The 25,041-nt window shown below is 42.4% G+C and overlaps 1 protein-coding gene across 1 annotated transcript in view; it reads left to right on the top strand.

Moving 5' to 3' along the window:
- Window positions 1-25,041, top strand: part of KHDRBS2 (KH RNA binding domain containing, signal transduction associated 2) — a 460,211-nt gene that overhangs the window by 424,409 nt on the left and 10,761 nt on the right. Inside the window, exon 8 of the mRNA XM_058176635.1 lies at window positions 19,804-19,862. Coding sequence (XP_058032618.1) covers window positions 19,804-19,862 — 59 coding nt within the window. The remainder of the gene's footprint in view (window positions 1-19,803; window positions 19,863-25,041) is intronic.

The raw sequence follows: 25,041 nt of genomic DNA on the forward strand, positions 1-25,041 counted from the left end.
CAAAAGTCGAAAATACAAGGACTGATCATAAGGTTACTTTTTTAATCGCTGTCCAAATTGCGGACCGTTGCTAAACGTGGCAGTCACTAAAGGAGGTCTGCCTTTACCCTCTTTCAGTAGCGTGTATCCCTGCCAGGAAGATGCATTACACTGGCAACTAAGAGTATTCACTAGAACAAGGGCTGTCCAACCTCGGCAACTCTAAGACTTGTGGACTTCAACTCCCAGAACTCCCCAGCCAGCCACTCTGGGAGTTGAAGTCCACAAGTCTTAAAGTTGCTGAGGCTGGAAAGCCCTGCAAGCTCACATTGTTATATACCAGGGTTTTCTTCAGGGGTGAAATGCTCCCGGTTCGGACTGGATCTCCCGATCCGGTAGTGATGGCAGCAGATGGTTTGTAGAACCGGTAGGAAAAATCCCTGCCCCCACCCACCCATGCCCAGCTGAGCCGCGCAATCATCAGAGGTGGGGTTTTTTTTTTTACTTTTAAAAGTATGTTTTCTTCGGCTGAAAAAATGCTTTTAAAAGTAAAAAAAAAAGCCTCTGATGATCACACAGCTCAGCTGGGATCATCAGAACCCTTTAAAAGCATTTTTTCTACAACCTCTTCAGCCAAAGTGGTTGTAGAAAAAATGCTTTTAAAAGTAAAAAAAAAAAAAGGTGGCCACGTCCACCCAGTCATATTACCCCCCCACCAAGCCACGGCCACAGAACCGGTAGTAACAAATTTTACATTTCACCCCTGTTTTTTTTGGCTTCATTGTTTACTGATGGACAGAAATATGGTTGGGAGGTATGAGCAAGGGAAGAGACAGGGATTGCTGTGGCACCACCGGTGCATTCTTTGTACATAGAAACATCTCCAGCCCAAATTGTAAACCAGAAATTCATTTTGTCTTCATTCTTCCCTTTAATTTTAATTTTTTTTATGTAATTCTCTTGCATGCTATAAAACATGCCGAGGTGGTCTCTGAGATTTATTGTCTAGATGAAGATTGTCTCCTCCTGTGAGCTTTGATTCTAGGAGCAACAGATAATGCTCCCGTGCTTCACTGTGACAGATTACATCCCACCTACTTTGTAATTTATTTATTTATTTATTTATTTATTGCTTCAAAATTTTGGCTGTCTTCCTATTGGTTTCAATGCATTGTCTTGTTAACAGCTGTATATGAAACACATAGATAATTGGCCTTTGGTAGGACTCCAGAAAGGCCTGTTAATTTCTTGTATTCATCAGCAATCTCAAGGCAAAAGCATCAGAGTGGCCGGATGATATAAAATCTTGGGTATAATAAATACCCACAATATCATTTAATAAAATGAGTTCACATGATGACCTTGCCATATTTAAATCAGCTGATGGAATGTCTTCAGGTTTGGAACTGATAAAGGTGAATATTTGTAGCTCAGGGTTGAAATGAGGAGTCCCTGGTGCTCTCTTCACTTGGCTGTTTTCTTGCAGATGTTTCATTACCCAAACTAGATGATATCATCAGTCTGTACCGTAGCACTGATGATGTTACCTAGTTTGGGTAATGAACTGTCTGCAAGAAAACAACCAAGCGCCGAGAGCACCAAGGGCCCTTCAAATTTGGTTCAATCAGATTTCTTTCTCCAATAGAGGACCTGATTCTGTCCAGTGGTAGCACTGGACAGATTAGCACGTGGGACGTAAATGTTTTCAAGATGTGAAGATGTTCTTGATCTCATTTCCTGTAGTCCTGTTTTAGAGTTAGTTCTTCACACAATCACCAGAAAGAAAAGGGCTCAGAAAGAAAAGGGCTCAAACCAGTGGTGGGATTCAGCCAGTTTGCACCACTTCGGGAGAACCGGTTGTTAACTTTCTGAGCAGTTTGGTGAACTGGTTGTTGGAAGAAATCATTAGGGCGGAGAACCGGTTGTTAAACTATTTAAATCCCACCACTGGCTCAAACCAAAGCACTCCCACTTCCAAAAACAGCATATTTTATACAGTTGTTCTACGGTTGATCCAAGTGTCTCTCCAGGATCAATCTGTGCAAACCTGCCAGTGCTTCTCTTAGAGGACTCCATTGAATTACTTCAATAGCAACAAACATCATGTCCCTGTGTATAATTCTGAAACAGCAAGTCAAGGAGATTAGAGATGTGCTATGAGATTATGCAGCTGCTGCTAATACCATTGGTTTTACTGATTCCATAAATTAGTTAAACTTTAGCCAAGCCTTTGTAACATTAAAAATGTCAAAGTTAATGGAACAGTTGTGGAGGTATGTTAGTCCTTGTTACTGATTTGTATAGGGAGTCAAATTGATTCAATGAATGACCACCATAACCATAACAAAGATAAATTTAATTTTTTATTAAGCATAGGATAGGATAGTGAGGAGGTCTGTCAGATTTTAGTTGGCATGAAGTTATGAAAGTTCACTGACATCAGAGATGACAAAATGACAGCTGGAAACTGAAAACTTTGGGTCAAAACCCTCCAAGATGAACTTCAGCAAAGTCTTGAAATTAGGCATTAATGTGGATAGCACAGATGTGGCATTTTGAGATTTGCCTCCAGAGCGATTTGCATGCAAATAACTGTTTTAAAAGAACAGGATTCATATCTGTGCCAGTTATGCCATGCAGTTGCTCAAAATAAAAAAGGAAAACACACCCTGTTCATTCAGTTGTAGTAATAGAAGCATAATGTACAAATTAATGGGAAAGAATCATTCTTCTCCATTCCATGGTCATCATACCATATCTGGAGTATTACCTCTCATTTTGGATACCTTATTTTATCCTTCTGTTCAGAAAAGCAAATAATACAACCATCCTGAAAGGAAGGAAAGACTTAAAGTAGAGAGTAGGCCTAACAGAAGTTTAAGGGACAGCCATTTTTTTCCAGGGCCCTACAGGGTGTGGAGTGGCAAAGGGACCCTTCCCAGTAGTAAGCTGCTAAGGAAATCAGCATCCACCAGTGCTGCCTTTCTCTGGCGATCCTCTGAACACACATCAAATATTAGCACATTGATCAAATGTGACATCCAGAATGAGAGGCAGTAATTCCAAGAGTGGCATGGGATGGAGAGAAATTGCTTTTTTCTCTACCATCTAGATGCTATGTGTCCATTGCTACAACCACTGTGCATGCTCTTTAACCCTGCCATGCCATCTGTAAGGTGTCAGAACCCATTGTAAGTGCTCTCTCACCCCGACCCCCATTAATCCCTTACTTTTGCTGCCCTCCTCCTTACTCCACAAAGAGAATATTGCTGGGAAATGGATAGTAATATCTGAAGAGGGGAAGGCTGCCGATTTGACTTATTCTGCTCCGTCTCTTTCCATCACTTGGCAGCCCCCTCACTTTCCTGCACTTCCTGATCCCAAATGTCTGAATAGCAGGAGTTTCAACTACTCCTACCCTCCTACCCTTTTGTTTCAACCCCTACCCTCAAAAAGATGTTGTACCTTGATGAAGGTATCTTTTCTTTTATGTACACTGAGAGTATATGCACCAAGACAAATTCCTTTGTGTGTCCAATCACACTTGGCCAATAAAAAATTCTATTCTATTCTATTCCTTTATTTTGTCATCTCTTGAGTTTTAGCTGAAGCATGGGAAATTGAGGAGGGTGGTGGTGTTGGGAAGGGTTTTGTGTAATGAAGCATAGGATACTCATAGCCAAAACCATATCTTTTTCAATCCCACTGAAAGGGAGAGGGGAAAAAATACAGAAGACATTTTTAGCAGGCCATTAATTTCAAGATTTTGAACCAGTATAGGATGATACCTGTTATGTTCGGGAAGTAACGAGGCTGGAGACCAGGGTAGTGACAACAGCTCTTTAATATATTGTGAACCCAGCAACCAGGCTGGGGAAAAACCTCTCCTTATATACAGTCTAACCGGCGGCTTCAACCAATCAGCAACGTGCTTGTTTCCCGCCAAAATATTTAAAGATACATTACACTCCTTCCCTCCCAGAAAACACTTTACCCCTATTTACATGGTATTTACATATTATTTTTCAACGTAATCACGCAAATAGGCTGGGCGTCTCCTGACTCTTTCGGACCTGCGCAGTTCATTCCCTGGGAGCGGTTTGAGTTGGCCGGAGGGGCTGTTTGCTCCTCTCGGCTCCTCCCCTAGGCTATCCGGCCCTGGATTATTTTCCGAGTTGTCCCTGCTGTTTTCTACAGGAACCTGTGGGCGTCGCTGGACCTCCGGGAATTCAGTTAAGTCCTGCGATTTTCCCGGGTCTGGGTAAGCTGTTGGTTCAAACATAGAATAGTCAGGGCCTGTTTCGTCTGACTCGGGTTGTCCGGCTAACTGTTTCCTCAATTGATCTATATGTCGCCTCCATACTCGGCCGTCCGTTAACTCTACCAAGTATGACTTGGGGCCTGTTATGTTTAGAATTTCTCCTGCTACCCAGGTCGGGCCCTCACCATAGTTGTGTGCCCATACCCGGTCGCCTATATCCATTCCCCTTGTCTTTTCGAGTCCCCCCTTGTATCCCTCTGGTGTATAGTTGGGATTTAACCGATCGAGTGGGCACCTGAGTTTGCGGCCCATTAGTAATTCGGCAGGGCTTCTGCCGGTGGTGGCACAGGGGGTTCGGTGTTGGACGGCTAGGAAAATATCTATTTTTGATTGCCAGTCGCCTGGCTTGAGTCTGGATAATGCCTCTTTCGCGCTTCGGACGAAACGCTCTGCAAGGCCATTCGTCGCAGGGTGGAAAGGCGCCGAGAGGGCATGGCGGATGCCCTCTTCTGCCAAGTATTCCAACTGTGTTGCCGTGAATTGCGGGCCGTTATCGGAAACCAATGTGTCAGGCAACCCGTGTGTTGCAAATAGGTGCCGTAGGACTGAGATCACGGCTTCGGCTGTCATGGATCTCATGAGAATGATTTCCAGCCATTTGGAGTAGGCATCAACTACTACCAGGAAGGTTTGGCCGTGGAAGGGGCCGGCAAAATCAATGTGGATTCTTGACCAGGGCCCTTGGGGTCTTTCCCATTCCCGAACCGGGGCCGTTGGGGGTAGAGGTCTGGACTCCTGGCAGGCCTGGCATTTCCCTACCCTTTCAGCAATTTCGGAGTCCATTAAGGGCCACCACACATAGCTTCTCGCTAGACCCTTCATCCTAACGATCCCTGGGTGACCCTCGTGCAGGAGATCCAACACCCTTTTTCTTAATTTCTCTGGGATCACCACTCTATCCCCCCATAGCAGGCACCCCCCTTGAGCCGAAAGTTCCCCACGTTTTTTTACAAATTCTTTAAAACGCTCGCCCGGCGCAGCGGGCCACCCTCTTTGTACCCAACCGAGTACAGTCCTCAAAATAATGTCCCGGTATGATGCCCGAGCCACCTCCTTAGACGTGACTGGGCCAGAGTCCAGAGAGTCAATTAGCAAGATGGGCGTCCCCGGAGTGGGGTCTTCAATCGCCCCTGGTAGTGGGCATCTGCTTAATGCGTCCGCATGTCCCAATTCTTTTCCTGGGCGATGCCGCAGGTTGTAGGAGTAGGCAGCCAAAAAGATAGTCCATCGGGTCAATCGGGGCGAAAGTGCCACAGGCGTTGGGCGGTCGCCAGCCAGTAACCCTAACAATGGTCTATGGTCTGTAACAATTTCAAAGTTTCTACCAAAAACATATTCGTGAAACTTTTTTACCCCTGACACTATAGCTAGAGCTTCCTTATCTAACTGACTATAGTTCCTCTCTGTCGAGGACATCGTTCTGGAGTAGAAGGCTATTGGGGCTTCTGTGCCATTTGGAAGCCTGTGGCTGAGCACAGCCCCCACTCCGTAAGGGGAAGCATCGCAAACTAATACCAATGGCATTGTGCTATGATACTGAATTAGTAAGCTATCGCTCGAGAGTAGGTTTTTTACTGCTTCGAAAGCCCTAGCTTCCGTCTTTCCCCAAGACCAAGCAGTATTCTTTCCCAGTAACTTATGTAGCGGCTCGGCGACGGTTGCCTTATTTTTCAAAAAGACCGCGTAAAAGTTCACTAGACCCAGGAATGCCTGTAGCTCTGTTTTGTTTTTGGGCGCTGGAGCCTTTCTTATTGCCTTGACCTTGCTCTCAGTGGGGTGGATTCCTTCTTTGTCTATTCTGTAACCCAAGAACTCTACGGATTCTACCCCTATTTGGCATTTGTTCACTTTAACCTTTAGACCGGCTGACCGGAAAATGCCCAGAACTTTTCTCAATCGTTCCCCCAATTCTTCTAAATTTTCGGCTGATACCAATACATCATCGAAATAGGGGACTACCCCCGGGAGCCCTTGCAGAAGTCGCTCCATTAAATTTTGAAATAGACCAGGAACCACACTCACCCCAAACTGTAACCGGGTACACTTGAAAGCACCTCTGTGAGTCACAATTGTCTGGGCTTCGGCTGTGTTGGCGTCTACGGGCAGTTGTTGATAGGCTTGGGCCAAATCTAATTTGGCAAAAACGTGCCCTTGCCCCAGCGAGTGCAGCAAGTGTTGCACCACGGGGACCGGGTAAGCGCTTTTTTGCAAGGCTTTGTTTAACGTTGCCTTGTAATCAGCGCAGATTCTAACTGACCCATCTGGTTTCACTGGGGTGACGATTGGCGTCTCCCACTTTGCATGATCGACTGGCACCAGTATCCCCTGACTGATGAGCTTGTCTATCTCCCTGTCGATCTTGGGTTTAAGGGCAAAAGGGACCCTCCTTGCTTTTAACCGTATGGGGGTCTAAATTGAAGGAAATAGGGGTCCCCTTGTACTTGCCCAGGCAGTCCTTGAACACATCTTCGAATTCGTCCATGAGTGTGTCTTTTAGGTTAAAGTCACTTCTGTAGATGCCAGTCACTCCCATGCCGCTTGGGTGGACATCTCATGAGCTCTGGCTTCGTCCAGAGCGTTTGCCAGCGTTAGATTGCTTTTTGATAGCAGCCGCCTCCGCAAACGAATGTCTCTGACCCCACGGATGAGTTGCTCTAACAGCTCCTCATCCAAGTCTCGGTACCCACAGTCCTTGGAGGCTTTTCGCAGGGCGGCCATGTAATCGCTGATGGATTCGCCCTCTTGCTGTCTGCGCTCTCCAAATTCAAAACGCCGTACGTATTTGGATGGTGTTGGCGCGAAATGGTTCTTCAATAGATTTTGCAGAGTTTGCCACGATACCGATTGTACCGGCGTTGGCTCTGCCAGGGCTTCCGCGATGTCGATGACCTCTGGACCGCAGTGGCTCAGGAAATATGCCCTTTTGCGGTTGTCTGGAACTCCTTGCAGTTCGTTTGCCTCTAGGAAGCTTTCGAAACGGGTCATGTACGTTCCCCATTTCTCCCTGGCTGGGTCAAACGGCGCGGGCGGAGTGTAGCTGGCCATCTCCGCATTTCTGCCCTGAGTTTGTTGGGTTCGGTTCTTCCGTGCGTTCAGCCCGTTCCTGGTGCTCTTTAGCCTCGAGATCCCACCTTCGTCGCCAGTGTTATGTTCGGGAAGTAACGAGGCTGGAGACCAGGGTAGTGACAACAGCTCTTTAATATATGGTGAACCCAGCAACCAGGCTGGGGAAAAACCTCTCCTTATATACAGTCTAACCGGCGGCTTCAACCAATCAGCAACGTGCTTGTTTCCCGCCAAAATATTTAAAGATACATTACAATACCTAGTTGTTTGTTTATGTATCTAAATTTCTGTGTATGTGTGTGTGTTTTTTTTTAATCTAGGAAAAATGTTAATATATGTTGCAAGTCCATGTACAATAAGCCATACACTAAATAAATTGTGTGTGTGTGTGTGTGTGTGTGTGTGTGTGTGTGTGTGTGTGTGTGTGTACGGTACTCACACACATACACAGAGCATGAAAACTAACATAAAGTAATACAAAGTAAAAGCAGATAAGAGAGGAAAAGAAAAAGAAGACAAAAATTGCAGAAAGAAAGAATACAAATACAAAGAAGCTTCCAATTTCCTGTGCAGCAAATATAAGTAAAGTTACATTACCTCTTAGTCCATGATAACAAAATAATGCTCACTCTTTTCTAACATCCTTTTTTTTTTTTGTAATCATCAAAAGCACCAATTATAGAGACATGTCTTTCAATTTTATGCAAAAGTCTATAAGACGTTTCTAGTCATAAAGATAGATACTTGGGTTTGTTTTTTTTCCAAAGAAGTTAATGTAGCCATCTCTGCAAGTTCCATCATCTTCACCAACCATCAATACCCTGTTGACAATATAATCAAGTTTTTTCCGTTTTCGAGCATAAACAGTAGTATTATTGCTGCAAGGACAATACCTAAGTTGCTCGTGAAAATATTAACAGTTAGATTTCATTGACATTAGTTTTCAGCATCTTATGTAAGATGGCAGCATTTTATAGAGAGAACAGATGGCATCATCTAAACAATCTTGATAATATAGTATGCTTGCTACTTATTTTGCCCCCTTTTTATTGTGTGGAGCATGGAATTGATTTATGCAAAATGCATTTCATTTTGGGGTTCCTACTGATACTTGTCTCAGATTTCCATATATTTTATTCCGAGGCTATTGAAGGAATCAAATTAGCAAGCCTAAAAAGCTGGCAGGTTTCAGAGTGATCCATGTATGGCGTTCATCACCCAAAACTCTTTTGAAGTGCCACTTGATTTTTTTTTTAATTCAATGAACAAAACTACAAGCAAGTATGCTACCTCTGAAGTAAATAAAAGTTCCTTGCCCTTATGCCATGGAAGTTTTTTTTTTATTATACATCTCCAATATTTTATATGACAGCCTCAATAATAGACTGTCTCAGGTTCTATACAGTTCTTCTTTCACGTCTCCATGTTAGGCTTTTTATATACAGATGGGCTAATCACATCTCCATTTAAAGTGGTTTTAATATGCATGTGTTTATATCCACTTTTTGATTTAGCACACATGGCACATTAGGGCTGCATGAAACTTGGGTTTGGAGAGGCTTCAATTGAATCTCCCCTTCAAATCGAGGTGAGGTGTCAAAGTGAAACAGGTGCTTTTGAATTGCTTTGGAGCATTTCAAAAATTATTCAGTTGGTCTTCTGGTTGTTTTCTGGCTTTGCAGCCTCAAACATTGTGTATTTTTTCTCTGTATATTTAAAAAAAAAAACAGGAGGAAGAGCAGTGAAAAGCTACTTGATGTTAATATACTAGTGAGTTTTACTGCCTCTGTACAAATCCTGACTACACAAGTAGTCTTCAACTTACAACAGTTCGTTTAGTGACCATTCAAAGTTACAACGGCACTGAAAAATATATAACTGTTTTCCACACTTATGACTGTTGCAGTATTGCCATGGTCACGTGATCAAAATTCAGACACTTGGCAACTGATTCATATTTACAACAATTGCAGTGTCCCGGGGTCATGTGATCCCCTTTTGCAACCTTCTGACAAGCAAAGTCAATTGGGAAGCCAGATTCACTTAACAACCGTGTTATTAAATTAACAATTGAAGTGATTCACTTAACAAATGTGGCAAGGAAGGTCATGAAAAAGGGCAAAATCCACTTAACAAATGTCTCACTTAGCAACTTAAATTTTGGGCTCAGTTGTGGCTGTAAGTTGAGGACTACCTATATGTGTGTGTTTCAGGGACTGTAGTTTGTTTTTCATCCTTCTGCTAGAATTAATGTTTAGACAGTTATTTGGCTGGGTGAGAGCAAGAGAGATGGAAATTTAGATTTACGCTGCAGCCCTTCAGTCTTCCTTAGGTAATCCTTTTCCTTTTCTTTTTTATTTCTCCTTTCTTAACTGTCTCTTTCCCTGGCTTTTAGTTTTCATGTATAGTCTGTCTTGTGGTTTTCAGGCACTACCCCCACTTTCATTCATTCGACTCCCCTGTCAAAAAAACCCTATTTTTTTTTAAAAAAAACTTCAGTGTTTCTCTTGCTACCTGTCTGTCTCGTATTGAATCCATTTTGCTACATGAGTGGATCTGAGATAGAATAGCAGAGACCTTTACTCTACTTCTTCTATCCTTCAAGAAAAGGAAAATGGCAGGGAAAGCAAATGCTGGTAGACAGTATTTATTTATTTATTTATTTATTTATTAAATTTTTATACCGCCCTTCTCCCTAGGGACTCAGGGCGGTGTACAGCCAGAAGATAAAAAACATAAGAAATATACAATTAAAACAACAATTTAAAACCGAGCATATTAGAAAATGGCCAATTAAAAAATTTAAAATTTAAAATTACAACCCTAAAATAATAAAACCCCGGTTAAAAAATTTAAAATTATTTAAAAATTTAAAAATATTTAAAAATATTAAAAATATTAAGCCAGTCCCGCTTGAATAAATAGATGTGTTTTCAGCTCACGGCGAAAGGTCCGAAGATCAGGCAATTGACGCAATCCAGGGGGAAGTTCGTTCCAGAGTGTAGGAGCTCCCACAGAGAAGGCCCTACCCCTGGGGGCCGTCAGCCGACATTGTTTGGCGGACGGCACCCTGAGAAGACCCTCTCTGTGTGAGCGTACGGGTCGGTGGGAGGCATGAGGTAGCAGCAGGCGGTCCCGTAAGTACCCGGGCCCTAAGCCATGGAGCGCTTTGAAGGTGGTAACCAAAATCTTAAAGCGCACCCGAAAGACCACAGGAAGCCAGTGCAAGCCGCGCAGGATCGGTGTTATATGGGAGCAGCGAGTTGCTCCCACTATTACCCGCGCAGCTGCATTCTGGACTAGCTGCAGCCTCCGGATGCACTTCAAGGGCAGCCCCATGTAGAGAGCATTGCAATAATCCAAACGGGAAGTGACAAGAGTGTGAGTGACCGTGCATAAGGCATCCCGGTCAAGGAAGGGGCACAACTGGCGAACCAAGCGTACTTAGTAAAAAGCCCTCCTGGAGACGGCCGCCAAATGATCATCAAATGACAGCTGCCCATCCAGGAGGACGCCCAAGTTGCGCACCCTTTCCATTGGGGCCAATAACTCGCCCCCGACAGCCAGCTGTGGCTGCAGCTGGCTGTACCGGGGTGCTGGCATCCACAGCCACTCCGTCTTGGAGGGATTGAGTTTGAGTCTGTTTCTCCCCATCCAGACCCGTACGGCTTCCAGACACCGGGACAGCACTTCGACAGCATCATTGGGGTGGTCCAGGGTGGAAAAGTACAGCTGCGTATCGTCAGCGTACAGATGGTAACTCACCCCGAAACCACTGATGACCTCACCCAATGGCTTCATATAGATGTTGAACAGGAGAGGCGAGAGAATCAACCCCTGCGGCACCCCACAAGTGAGACGCCTCGCAGTCGATCACAGCCCCCCTGTCAACACCGTCTGCGACCGGTCGGAGAGATAGGAGGAGAACCACCGATAAACGGTGCCTCCCACTCCCAATCCCCCCAACCGGTGCAGCAAGATACCATGGTCGATGGTATCAAAAGCCGCTGAGAGATCTAATAGGACCAGGGCAGAGGAGTACCCCCTGTCCCTGGCCCGCCAGAGATCATCCACCAATGCGACCAAAGCTGTCTCCGTGCTGTATCCGGGTCGAAAGCCGGACTGGAACGGGTCTAGATAGACGGCTTCATCCAGGTACTGGGGAAGCTGCCATGCAACCACACTCTCTACAACCTTCGCCACAAAGCGAAGGTTGGAGACTGGACGGTAATTCCCCAAAATAGCTGGGTCCAGGGAAGGCTTCTTGAGGAGGGGTCTCACCACCGCCTCTTTCAAGGCGGCGGGGAAAACCCCTTCCACCAAAGAAGCATTTATAATTCCCTGGAGCCAGCCTCGTGTCACCTCCTGAGTAGCCAGTACTAACCAGGAGGGACACGGGTCCAATAAACATGTGGTTGCATGTAACCTCCCCAGCAACCTGTATAGGAGACACACACACAGGAATTAACAGACTTCCTTCTGTGAAGCAAACATTCGCCTAGTAAAATGAAGTCATGGATGGTGATGATGGTGGTCATGATGATGATGGTGATGATGATGATCGTATAGTAGTAGCAGAACAGAATAACAGAGTTGGAAGGGATCTTGGAGGTCTTCTAGTCCAACCCCCTGCTCAATCAGGAAACCCTATACCATTTCAGACAAATGTGAAAAGTTTCCGAAAGATACCCTTGTCAAATCTCTTCTTAAAAACTTCCAGTGATGGAGCACCCACAATTTCTTGGAGGCGAGTCATTCCACTGATTAATTATTCTCATTGTCAGGAAATTTGTCTTTAGTTCTAATAATAATAAAGTAATAATAGAGCAATTGTCCCTACTTATCATCTTCGTTATATCTAAAAACAATTAGCTATGGAGAAGTAAGAGAGAAATACTTAACCAATGAAAGTCTGTAGAAATTCTCAGTAATCCAGGTCATGGTTGTCCCAAAGGTGCTTTCCCTGGTCTGCAAGGAATATAAATCCTTCCATTCCCCACTATCCTGTCAGAGCTGAAGAAGCCTCCTGTTAAACAGTGAAAGGAAAAATGGCCGATGGGTGACATTTTTGTTCTGTGCTTCCGTGTCACACATTAGAACAGTGATGCAAGCTTAGCCCCAACTCTACCAAACACTAAAATAGTATCAACATCCAGCTTGAGTATCCAAATAAATATAATTTGGGCTGAAAACGGGGCATGCAGAGGCTGAAAACGGGGTGCGCAGAGGCCAAAAATGGAGGCGGTGCTAGATGGTGATGGCGATGGGCAACGATGGCACCGATGGGCAGCGGCGATCCCCACAGCCTGGAACAGCTGATCGGAGGTATTCCAGGAGGCCGATCCAACTGCCAATCAGCTGCTGGTGCTAAATCAGGCTTTGCTGTAGCTGACCTTGCTGTTTGCTGCAAGGAGGCCAATTGCTGGGAGGCAGAGGCTGAAAGGTGGGAGCTGGCAGGTGGGCAGGGCTTCAGCAACATTCACTCTATAAGACGCACAGACCCACTTTTCCACCCACTTTTTTGAGAGGGGGAGTGCGTCTTCTAGTCTGAAAAATACGGTATATCCTTTTGTAGGTGTGGTGGCTAAAACTTCACACAATATTCCAGATGCAGTCACATCATTGATTAATATAAAGGGATTATATTGGTATCTTTCTAAAATTCTTTGAACACATGTCCAGAGAAAAGTGCTTGGTAGTGTGCGGAGATACAAATACAGGAGTTGTCCACAAATTTTAATTTGAAGTGTCTATATGGAATTAAATCAGAACATTACACAGCTCTACTATATAATTCCAAAGGATTGGTTACGGTTATCCATTGATGAGTGAAAGATCATTTACATCTGCATTGCTTTGACAGAGCAGAAATCATGGGCTAAACATATATTTATTCATTGATACACGTACTGCTGTGATAATATGAATTAATCATGCTCTTCAAACAGAAATTAACAAGAGACTCCACCATAGCTTTTGTTAAAATGAGACTCCTCAATAAAGGTTAGCCAAGGAGATTATTAGTACTGTCATACAAAATTATTGTGCAAAACATTTCTTCCAGATGACATATTTTAATAGAAATTTGACATATGATATGTTCATATATATTCTTTATGCTGTTTACATCTTGGATATGCAATATATGTGAGCCTCAGAAAAAGAGTAAGATGGGATATGCAGAATAAAAAAAATAACAGACTTAGAAGAGACCTTGGAGGTCTTTTAAGACCTTGGAGGCAGTGGTGGGTTTCACATTTATTTACTACCGGTTCTGTGGGTGTGGCTTGGTGGGCATGGCTTGCTAGGCGTGGCAGGGGAAGGTTACTGCAAAATCCTCATTTCCTCCTGATCAGCTGGGACTTGGAAGGCAGAGAATAGATGGGGGCGGGGCCAGTCAGAATTTTTACTACCTGTTCTCCGAACTACTCAAAATTTCTGTTACCAGTTCTCCAGAACTGGTCAGAACCTGCTGAAACCCACCTCTGCTTAGAGGTCTTTTAACACTGGAAGTTTTTAAGAAGAGATTGGATAACCATTTGTCTGAAATAGTGTAGAGTTTCCTGCCTAAGCAGGGGGTTGGACTAGAAGACCTCTAAGGTCCCTTCCAGCTCTGCTATTCTATTCTATTCTATTCTATTCTATTCTATTCTATTCTATTCTATTCTATTCTATTCAAGTCTTCTAACCCTCTGCTAGCCTTCTAGCCCTCTAACCTTCTGCTCAAGTAAGAGACCCTATACCATTTTAAACAAATGGCTCTCCAGTCTCCTCTTAAATGGCTCCAGGATTGGAGCAAAAGTTCCCCCTTTCACTAAGGGGGAACTTTGAAAAAGAAGGAAAAAGAAAAGGCAATCTAACCAAATCTAACTTATACCAACACCGTTCATATTGTCTTTCTATGCTGTTCTGTTCTTACAAACCATTTTTGCTCCTGTCATTTCTGTACCCCTAAATGTTGTCATTTCTTGGGAAGCTCATGGTTTTTTTTTACAGTTGTTCTACATTCTGTCTTCTTTCTTTCTTTTATTCCTTTTTCTTTCATACCCATTTTCTCAGTGCCCACACTTGACATTATCTAAAAGTTATATTTCATATTAACAACCTCTCATCACCCCTGTGTCATTCATTGAATCTCTCAATCTTTTTTCATAAATCTCAAGTGAATCATGTGTATCAACGAAGAGATCTATGCTTAGACCATGTATTTAAGACTCTTTTTCTAAGTAGATATTCACTAAACAGTCACCATTCTTACTTTTTTTTTTAAAAAAGGACCTTTTCTAAGTAGATACTGACTTAACATTCACCAATCTTATTTATTCTTGTGTCTCCAAATGACCTGTCATATTTTTGTTCTCTCTTGTCTGATCCTTTTCCATTCATTCATATCACCAAACAGAATAATTTTTGTCCCTAGATCATATTGATTTAAAATGTTTCCCCCTTTTTTTCTCAAAAACTCATCTTCAATTCTTTCATTAATACTGTTCACTGGAGCTTAACATGTAACGATCACCAGCTATGAATAGCTATTTTACCACACACTCTTAACAATCCTGAAATTTATACTTTCTGGAATATATTTCTCTCGTTTCTAATTAAACTCATACCTGTAGGACAGTGGTTCCCAACCTTTTCTTGTTTGAGGCACCCTTGGAAAGCCTTTCAAAAGTTCCCGGCACCCTTATAAGGAAATAGATATTTAAAATCTCCGTAGCTTTTTTATTATTATTTATTTATTTGTTTCATTTCGAGAGTTTGCATGCAACAACACCTTATATCCTAGATGATATGAGAATACTGTTTACACTGATTCTGCCTTAATAAAAAAAATAGTATTATGATACAAATATGTAATTGTGACAAGTTTTACTGTAGTTGCACAATGTATTCAAGTACACTATGATACAAGACAAACACACAAATAGACCACAGTGCACCATGCATGTATACTCAGTATGAAACTTGTGATTGATGCTTGGAACACAAACTCTTGATATCAGGTCTTATTGTTGACAATGCCACCCGCATATCGTCCTCAAGTGAAAGAAGCCTATTTCTTTGTTTCGATTTTATTGTAGCCATGGCAGAAAATGCCTGCTCGCACAGATACGATGTGGAGAAGGGCAAAAGTAGAGAAATAGCTTTCTGACCCAAATTAGGGTATTCCCCCAATGTTGCATGCCAAAAAGCTGCCAGTGTCTCGTCACTCTTCTCAAATTTGACTTTCAGTGTTGAATCAGCAGACATATCAACCTTTTATCTTAGGCTAGTCCTGCACGCTGAAACAATAGTGGCTAATTAACTGACAAGCCAATGAAATACCTTCCCATACAAACTGCAGGTGTCACAATCTCATGCCTGGAAGAGTCATTTGGATAACTGCTGAGCAAAACCCCCAAAGACAAAACTACCCTGTTCCAAAGCAAATAAACCGAGTGAGAGTGAGTCACAAACCAAGTGCAGAGCCCAGTTCCCTTCAGCAAAATAAGAGAAGCGCTTTATGAGCTAGTTTTAAACCTTTTGCCTTTCTTTCCCCCGCCCCCCCCCAACGCAACCCCCCCCCAATCTGCCTTCAATCTCAAGAGTGCGTCAAAACAGAGATCTCAAGTCCAAGTGGGCTGAATGCTGCTCAAACCAATGACTCCCCACCAGCAGGAATGAATGGGAGCCGAGTGAAAGGGTTTGTTTTAATTCTATAACTCGGGCGGATCGCAAAGGCATGATAAAATCAGCTTGGTATTCCGAAAGTAATCACAGACACAAACTCTAGCCTTATTCTTTCAAGAAAAGCAGGAGGGGGGAAAAAGGAGCGGCGATCGCTTTAGTGAAACACACCGGGGTGGGTGGTGGCGGGGAACCGAGTCCTCTTTACCCTTCCTGCCTGCCTCCCAGCGGTCCCGAAGCTCCGAAGTTCCTCCCAGCAAAGTAGACGAGCACAGGCCGGCGACTGAAGGCGTCCTCGGGAATGGAAAAGCGGCGAGCGAGAGAGCTTCCGAGAGAGGCTGGGTTGTTTTGTTTGCTCGGCGGATCAGCAAATCAGCAATCCCGGGAGGGCTTTCGAGGCTTTTCAACAGGTGGAGCCACCCTTTTGTGAAAAGGAGGGGACCGAGAACGGAGCGGGAGGGGGGAGGAAAACTTACCCAAGTTGGAAGGCTTTGAGGCGGCACCCTCAAAAGATCTCACGGCACCCCTTAGTGCCGCGGCACACCGGTTGGGAACCACTGCTGTAGGAGAAGGCGTGGCAGAACTGGGGGCAGAGTCAAAAGAGGAATCAGCCTAGAGCCGTGATGGCGAATGCGTGGCACAGGTGGCATGTGTAGCCATATCAGTGGGCATGCCAGCTCAGCTCCGGCACGCATGCGCATGCCAGCCAGCTGATTTTCGGGCCTTTTGGGCCCACCAGAAGTAGGGAAAAGGCTGTTTCCTGCCTCCGGAGAGCCTGTGGTGGGTGGGGAAGGCCCGTTTTTCTTTCTCACCTGACCCCAGATCCTCTCTATGCACCTAGGGAGGGTGAAAACAGCCTTCCCCAGGCCCTCTGGAGGCCCAAAATGGCCCGTTTCCCAACTTCTGGTTGGACAGGAAGTGACATTTTTTGCTGTCCCAGGCCTCCAGAGATTCCTAGAGAGGCTCTGGAGGCTGGGGACAGCAAAAAATGTCACTTCCTGCCCAACCGAAAGTTGAAAAATGGGCCGTTTTGGGACTCCAAGGGGGAGTTTTGGGACTCCAAGGGGGTGGGGAAGGCTGTTTTTCGCCCTCCCCAAATGCATAGAGAGGATCTGGAGCCAGGTGAGAAAGAAAAACGGACCTACCAGGCCATCATGTGCCTGAAGCAGGGGGGGAGAGGGGTTGCACGTGCATGCGCAGGGCAGGGCACGTAGAATTATGGGTGTGGGCACACACACATGCGAACCTTCCCCCCTCCCCATCCTGGCATGCAATGGCCAAAAGGTTAGCCATCACTGGCCTAGAGTCTTTAAATAGCCATAAGCAGACAATGTTCAACCCCTTTTGAATTCCATTGACCCTTATCTAGTGTCTAGAGTAGATTGAGTAGATTCCTATGCATAAGTAATAATAAATGAGTTTAATCAGAACTTCACATGTGGTCCTGGTGTTCCATGTCTGACAATACCCTTCAATTTTTTACATACATTCATGACCTCGACTCTACCAGATCAGGCCACTTTCATTCATTCTGTTGTATTCTACTTTAATTTTACAATTAGGCAACATATCTTTTTCTTTCATTCAGTCATTTCATGAGTAATTCAAGCTCTTATAATGTACTATTCTTACATTCCAAGTCACAGTTTCCCATATGACAATTAGAAAAATATGGAAGTTGGTGTTTTTCTGAAATCAAATAATCCATGTGTATCTTGAAATTATGAAATAATTAATGCAACTAGAAAGAAAATAACAGATATCACTAAGGTATCATGATTAAGATCCAGAAACTAGGAGACTAGATAACAGATATCACTAAGGTATCATGATTAAGATCCAGAAACTAGGAGACTGTGAAGTCTATTTTGCATTAGATACAAAGACAACTGTTTGACCTTAGACCAGTCACTGTCTTGTAGCCCCAGGAAGGAGGCAATGGCAAGCTACTTCTGAAGAACCTTGCCAAGAAAACTGGAGGGACTAGTCCAGACACTCACCAGGAGACAACATTGACTGGAAGGCATTTAAAAGAATGGAGTTGTCCTATCAATTCCTTTTGCATGTTATTATTATTAGATTTTTTTTATCCTGTCTTTTTCAACACCTGGTCATCTCAACCATACCTAATTCTCCTGCCTCCTATTTTCTCCACAACAACCACCTTGTGAGGTAGATTGTGCTGAGAGAGAACAGCTGACCCAAAGTCACACAACTGGTTTCATTGTCTAAGGAAGGCCTAGAACTCATTGTCACCTGGTTGACAACAATTTCCAGGCCAGCACCTTCACTGCTACACCAAACTGGCTCTGATATTGCTAGCATTTTTTTCACATGCCTTAATATAAATTGAAGGTAGTTTAAATCCATGTTGGGATTTGAATCTATGTTGGAGCCATGGATTTTTAATCAGGTTAATGATGTGGACCACTAGTTTCTAAATAATTCTAAATCTAATCTAAAACAGAGTCACCCTTTTAAGCCATTTATTGTAGCATGTAAGTAGTTCAACATGCATAACTTGAGTTAACCTATTATCAACTACATACAAAGTAATTATGATTTCTTGGTGTTTCTATAAAGAAATTCCTATGAGTAGATATGAGATGTTACATGTTACGAGTTATTGAGTTGTGCTAGCTTGCTGAGGTATTAGTCAGACTGTTGCTTTTTCAGAACACAAAATATTTGCAGTATATATGTACGGACAACAATGCCAGTTTTCCCAATCAAAGCAAAGAATAGCAATAAGGCTCTGAATACCATACAATTACAATTGTAGCACTTTATTTTGATTGTAATTACTCAATAAATAACAGTGATTCAGGAAGATTCACGTACAAATAAAGCCAGATTGATTGGGCGTTTGTTTCAAAAAACAAAACACAATTTCATGTAATGAACATTAAACTTTGCTTATTATAGTTTGTGTTACTAACATGAGTTTGTGTAAAAGGCAGGCCTCAGAAACTCATGAATACCAGTAGAAAGGAAGAATGACAGAGCATATTATTCTTACTAGAGATAAGGGATCCTACTGTGAAAACTGTTTTTCCCTGCTATTTTTGATTCCCTTTAGCGATGCTTACAACCTTTCCAACATTATTAAATTGTAAGATTTGTATCCCCAAATTGTCCTTCGTGCTGCTAACATATTTGCCATGTCGTGGTGCTCAGATTTCTTCTACAGTTTTTATTGGGGAAAATTTATTAGAAAGGATGGTGATGGCAATGAATTTTAAATCCTTCCAGTCCTTTACAGCTTGGAATCTAATGTGACTTTTTCCCACGGCATCTGAAAAATCACTTGTAGCATGCAAATGTCCCAAGATCCTCAAGGTCACATTTTACACCAGAAAGATGCACACCTCTAGATTTTGTAACTGAGTCATTCAAATCTGTAACTGACATTTTTAGTTCAGGTTAACTAAGAAGGCCAAAAACAAAAACCTGATTACATAAATAATGTCCTGGAAAACTGGCGAAGATACAAAACATGTGAAGAGTACTTCACATGTTTCTCTTGAAAGCACCATTGCTATAAGATTTGTTTTTATTTAAGAGACAAAGAGGGCCAATGGAATAGACTGTGTTTTGTGTTCACTTATTTTTTTTTTAATTCAGTTTTCTCCCAGATAACAATTCACCATCGTAGCTTTTATAAAAGGAGGGTGAGAAAAAAACAACAAGTTTAGTTATTGTTTTGTTTCAATTGAACCATTTTCCCTTTGCAATAACTTTTTACTCGCTGTCTAAATCTATTGCAGTCTGCCTGAATATTATGACTATGGTCATGGAACAAGTGAAGATGCCTATGACAGCTACGGTAAGGCTTGATCTATTTTTGGTAAATGTGTGAAATCAGAAAAGCAATCATTCGGTGACAACCCAAAATTACTTGTACGTTCTGTCTTCCTGATCTCCCAGAGGGCAGGCTAAGCTGATTTATGTCATTCTGAAGTAAAATGTAACTTGTGGAATTGAGGTCACAAAACCAAACCAATCCATTTTGATCAGAGGTTTGCAATGACGTTAATCACAGGGGCAGGGGCAGTTTTCAAAAGCGATGGTGAAAATGCCGATTAATGTGCAAATCTATTGCATGGTGACAAGCATCAGATTTAGTGATGTTACTGATGTAACAGCAACTTTATACGTACCTGGCTATCTCATATTCCTGTTTTCTCCATAAGAAGCAAGATTTCATGGGCTAGGAGGTTACAACTATTATTTTCTATTGTTGCACTGGTTACCATGTAAATATGGACTACTTTCCATTTGAGCAAGATCTTGCTTTAGCTGTACATTTCAGAGAAATTGGCCCACTGGTTTCCTAATGCTACAAAACTATTCACTCTTTAGAATTGATAAGAGTCAGAGAGAGGTTCAATCCAGCTGAAGTTAAATATTTTAAATTCAATTGATTTAAGCGTGTGCTTAATTCTTCCCTTGAACCATCAATTCAAGATAGTCTAAAGTAAGGGTGTCAAACTCACGTCGTTATGGCATCATCATGTTACATATCATGACTTTTTCCCCTTCGCTAAACCGGGCGTGGCCGTGGCCAGCACGTGATGCATCTGGCCCACAGGTCGCGAGTTTGACAGCCCTGGTCTAAAGCAATTCCAACATTGTCATTTTTTCCTTCCCTCCCGCAGCAAAGCTCTGCTTTCATAGAAGTAGAAATTATCAAGGTTTCTACCACCCTTAGGAGTAGTTTTCTGAAGTGAATTCATCTTCTCTGAACTTTGAGATTTTTCTCCAATCTCAGCAGAGGAGATGTATGGTTACTCCTGCTTTCCCAATTATGATAGGATTATTGCAACTTTAAAGTTCTTAACTTTGAATAGTTTGTGTCTTTCTGAGTTTGGGGAAAAGATCCATTGCTTAACACAATGTAAGCCGCCCTGAGTCTTCGGAGAAGGGCGGGATATAAATTCAAATTTTTTTAAAAAATGTATTGCCAGTGAAAATGCATTTTTATGTACCGTATATACTCGAGTATAAGCCGAGTTTTTCAGCACGTTTTTTGTGCTGAAAAACGTCCCCTCGGCTTATACTCGAGTATATACGGCTTATACTCGAGGTTTTTTTCTTCTTCTTTTTTTCACATTATACCGGATGGTGCAAACTTGGCGGGCTTTTGCATTAGCGCGGGGAAGCCCTGCCGGTGCAGTGAGAGGGCGGGGCGGGGGAGCCGCCAGCCTCCTCGGCTGAGGGAGGGAGGGTTTCCCCGACCGGTAGCTGCCTCATTTCCCACCCTCGGCTTATACTCGAGTCCCCAGTTTACCCCAGTTTTTTGGGGTAAAATTGGGGACCTCGGCTTATACTCGGATCGGCTTATATTCGAGTATATACGGTAGATAATATTTGACCTCAAAATATTTCCTAAGCTTTAGAAGCAGTAAATTACTTTAATTTTAGCTAACACTTACATCACTATGTAATAATACGTTGTCCATGGAATTTTTGTTAAAGAGCCAGGGGTTTTTGGTTTTGTTCTATTGGAACAAAGAATCTTCTTAAAATATTGCAAGTGAGTCCAGGAAAGCAGGTGACTAAACCACCTGTAAAAATAAACAGAACAAGGCAAATGATGCTCAGATATTCCTGTAGGTTGACAGTTTCAAAAATAATTATGTTTGTTGGAGTATTGAGCGCATATGTGTCCTACGTAAAGTTTTATTTCTTTCACACTTGACTTAAAATTGTGATTTCCTGATAGATCAACGTTAGCAGTGACACCGGCAAACGAAAAATGGCATTTCTTCCACATGTAATATCAAATGAATCTGTAAAGCCACAAGACAATGACAGTGAACTATAGTTGAACTCCTGAGTCCACTGGGCATTGTGTTTTCTTTCATGAACTCTTGCCACTTTCCATTTATCCATTTCTTGTGATGCCCTCTATCTAATTTGGTTCAGTTTATTCTCCTGTCCTTGATTTCCTTTCCCTTGTATACAACAATGGTCTGTTTCAGTAACTAAATAGAGGTGGTGGTGTCAGGGATGGGTTCTATTTACCTTTACTACTGGTTCGCAGTAGGATCGTGTGCGCTTCCTGATGATGTCGGGGTCAGTGGGCGGAGCCTCCCCCCAGTTTTACTACCGGTTCGCAAAAACCAGTCCGAACTGGGGGCAACACTGGGTGGTGTGCAATCTGTGGCTGGTCAGGTTTGCAGTCCCAACATCCATGAATAAAGGTGTTTTAATTTTGCTTTTGCAATGTTCTTAATTTTGCATCTGGCAGGACCTAGGAAGAGGGCCTTTTCTGTCCTGGAGAGGGCTCTTTCGAATCTCTCTCCCTGTCCAAAAAAACCAGACTTGCCCTGACATTGCTGGACCTTCATAAAGCCTTGAAAACTTGTCTCTGCCATCAAGCCTTGGCCCCGGTAGTGCAGATGAGCCCATTCCTTGAATATGTTAATAGTAGGATGTTGTGATTGTTTTCAGCTGCCAGTTTATGTTATTTATGTTTTTAATTTTTGGTTTTGTTTTAATCTTTTCTTCTTAAAAAATTATTAGCCACCAGAATCATGTATATGAGTTGGTTAGCCATATCAATTTATTAAATAAATAAATGGCCTGTGGCTAATCCCTTTCCCCCAAAGCTGTTTTGTGTGATACCTCAGATATTTTTGCATTAGTAGGATCAATAATAACTGAGAAATAGCAATATAGCTTTGTCCCTTGCTCAAGCCCCAGAAATATACTGAACCCCTTGATCAATCAGTAATTTCACATGATACACATTTGAGGTACCTTGTTCAATAATGTCTAAGATATGTTGTTCCCTTTTCTGTATTTCTTTATAGTTTTACAGCATTCAGAATTTGAACCTGTTCCATGTCTACAATTAGCTTTACAGTAAATATCATTATCACTTGCAAAGCTAGCAGGAAATACACATGTCCTAAATACTTATTTTTGTTAGGCTCTTTTTTATCTGTATCTAAATATGAAAGGAATCTTCAAAAGAGCTATATCATCTTTTGCTTGTGATATCCCATATATCTGTCCTGGGCTGTGAGAATAACCTTGAGGAACAGAAGAAAGAGCCTCAGACAAGACAAGAGAAATCTGATAAGAGAAATCTGAGTCAAAGCAAAACTGTTTTGTGAAAGAACATCTCAAACCTGAGTGTTGCTAATTCTGGTTAGGATAAAGGCAGGCGGAGGGAAGCACATTCAGTCTCGCAAGATTCTTGAACTGTAACCCTGTAATAAAAGTAGTTTTAGCATTCATCACTTCGGTATCCAAGTCTGGTAAATCTAGAAGGCTGACCTCTGCTTATTAAAAAACAAAACAAAACAAAACATAGATTCAGTCTGGTAACCTAGCTTTTCTTTTAGATAGTTGCTTCTCAACCTTCACAATAGGCCAATATTTCTTGTCCACCAGGTATCATTCCTTAAGCCACTCAATAATGATGATTATTTAAGCAAAAAAAAAAGGAGGGGGGATTCAAATCAATAAATTTAAGTCAGCTGCCTAACATACACTATTAGATATATTTTCTGCTAGGTCCTCAAGGACTGATATACCAAGAATGTTCACTATTCCTAAATTTGCAAGTAGTAATTGCATGCAGCTTTTAGTGAAAAAGACAGCATTAGTCTCAACTTTTAAAAATGTCCCATGGAACTGCCCATCTTTTCATCCTTTCTCTCATTCTTTCTTCAGTTTCTCTTAATCAGCATTTTTCTCTTCGGGGGGGGAGGGGGAGGGTTCTCTTGCTTTCGTAAAGATCAAGGTCTATTTTTCAAAAATATTACTCTAATTCAGTGGTAGTCAACCTGGTCCCTACCGCCCACTAGTGGGCGTTCCAGCTTTCATGGTGGGTGGTAGGGGTTCTGTCCTATACTGAAGCACTTTCCTTTTTTTTAATTTAATTGACTTTTTTAAAAAAAATTCATAGCATTATTTAAAAACATTTTCATTAGGTTTTCATAAAATTCCCCATGACAATTTAAATTTTTGAAAATATACTATTTGTATCACCCGTGCATAAGTTTAGTTCACGTTACGTAAGTGAAACTAAATGGCACTATAGTGCGATCGCAAACAAAAGAGCCTTGCCCCAGAATAGCTCACGCATCTCTCCCCACACCACCCAGCTGTAACAGACAAGCAGAGCTGGTAGCCGGCGCTCCCCCCAAACCCAAACCACGATGCCTGAGAGGCATGCGCAGTCGATGATACATGGCGCATTACTGTGGAACCAGTGGGCGGTTAGAAAATTTTACTACTAACAGAGATACAAAAGTGGGCAGTAGGTATAAAAAGGTTGACTACCCCTGCTCTAATTTATGAAATACTTCAGTAAATCCTCTTTAACAAAGAATTTTAGATTGTAAGAGCATGAAAAATTTCTTCCGAGAATCATCTACTTCTAAAGATAGGAGCCTACCATTGTCCAGAGTTAATAGAACTTGGAAGATTTTAGATGATAGGCTTTATTTCTTCCAGTCCTGGAAACAGTATTTACCAGTTGAGGAAGGGAAGATGAGGAGGAGGGGGAGGGAAGGGGGAGGAGGTGTAAGCCACCAGACTGTCAAATTACTAGTGGCTCTGCCAGCATGCATCACTCTTGCTAGATCTGAAACCATCATTTAAGAAGGTACAGTTGTTTATACACATGTCCTCCAGGAAATGCCTTGGATTCAATGAGCTCTTAGGTCAGGAGAACTCTAGGAAAGTTTTACTATTTGCTGGACCTGAATTCTGCAAGAACTTTCTTGCTTTTCCAGTAGCTTTTCCCTTCCATTGCTTCTTTTGGGAAGACTGCTTAAATAAATGCAGCTTTTTAATTGTCTTTGTTTTGGTTTATGGTCTTCATACAACACAACCGATCAGATGAAAGCAGTTTAACAAATGAATGGAATTAAAAACTATCCTCTTCTGCTTCACTGTTAATAGAGTGACAGTATTTGTGTAACACGCTTACCCCATTAAACATGTGTCGTGAATTTAGCCACTGTGTATGTCAGTTTTGCTTTTGA

This window comes from Ahaetulla prasina, chromosome 1, assembly GCF_028640845.1.
Source record: "Ahaetulla prasina isolate Xishuangbanna chromosome 1, ASM2864084v1, whole genome shotgun sequence".
Taxonomy (NCBI): domain Eukaryota; kingdom Metazoa; phylum Chordata; class Lepidosauria; order Squamata; family Colubridae; genus Ahaetulla; species Ahaetulla prasina.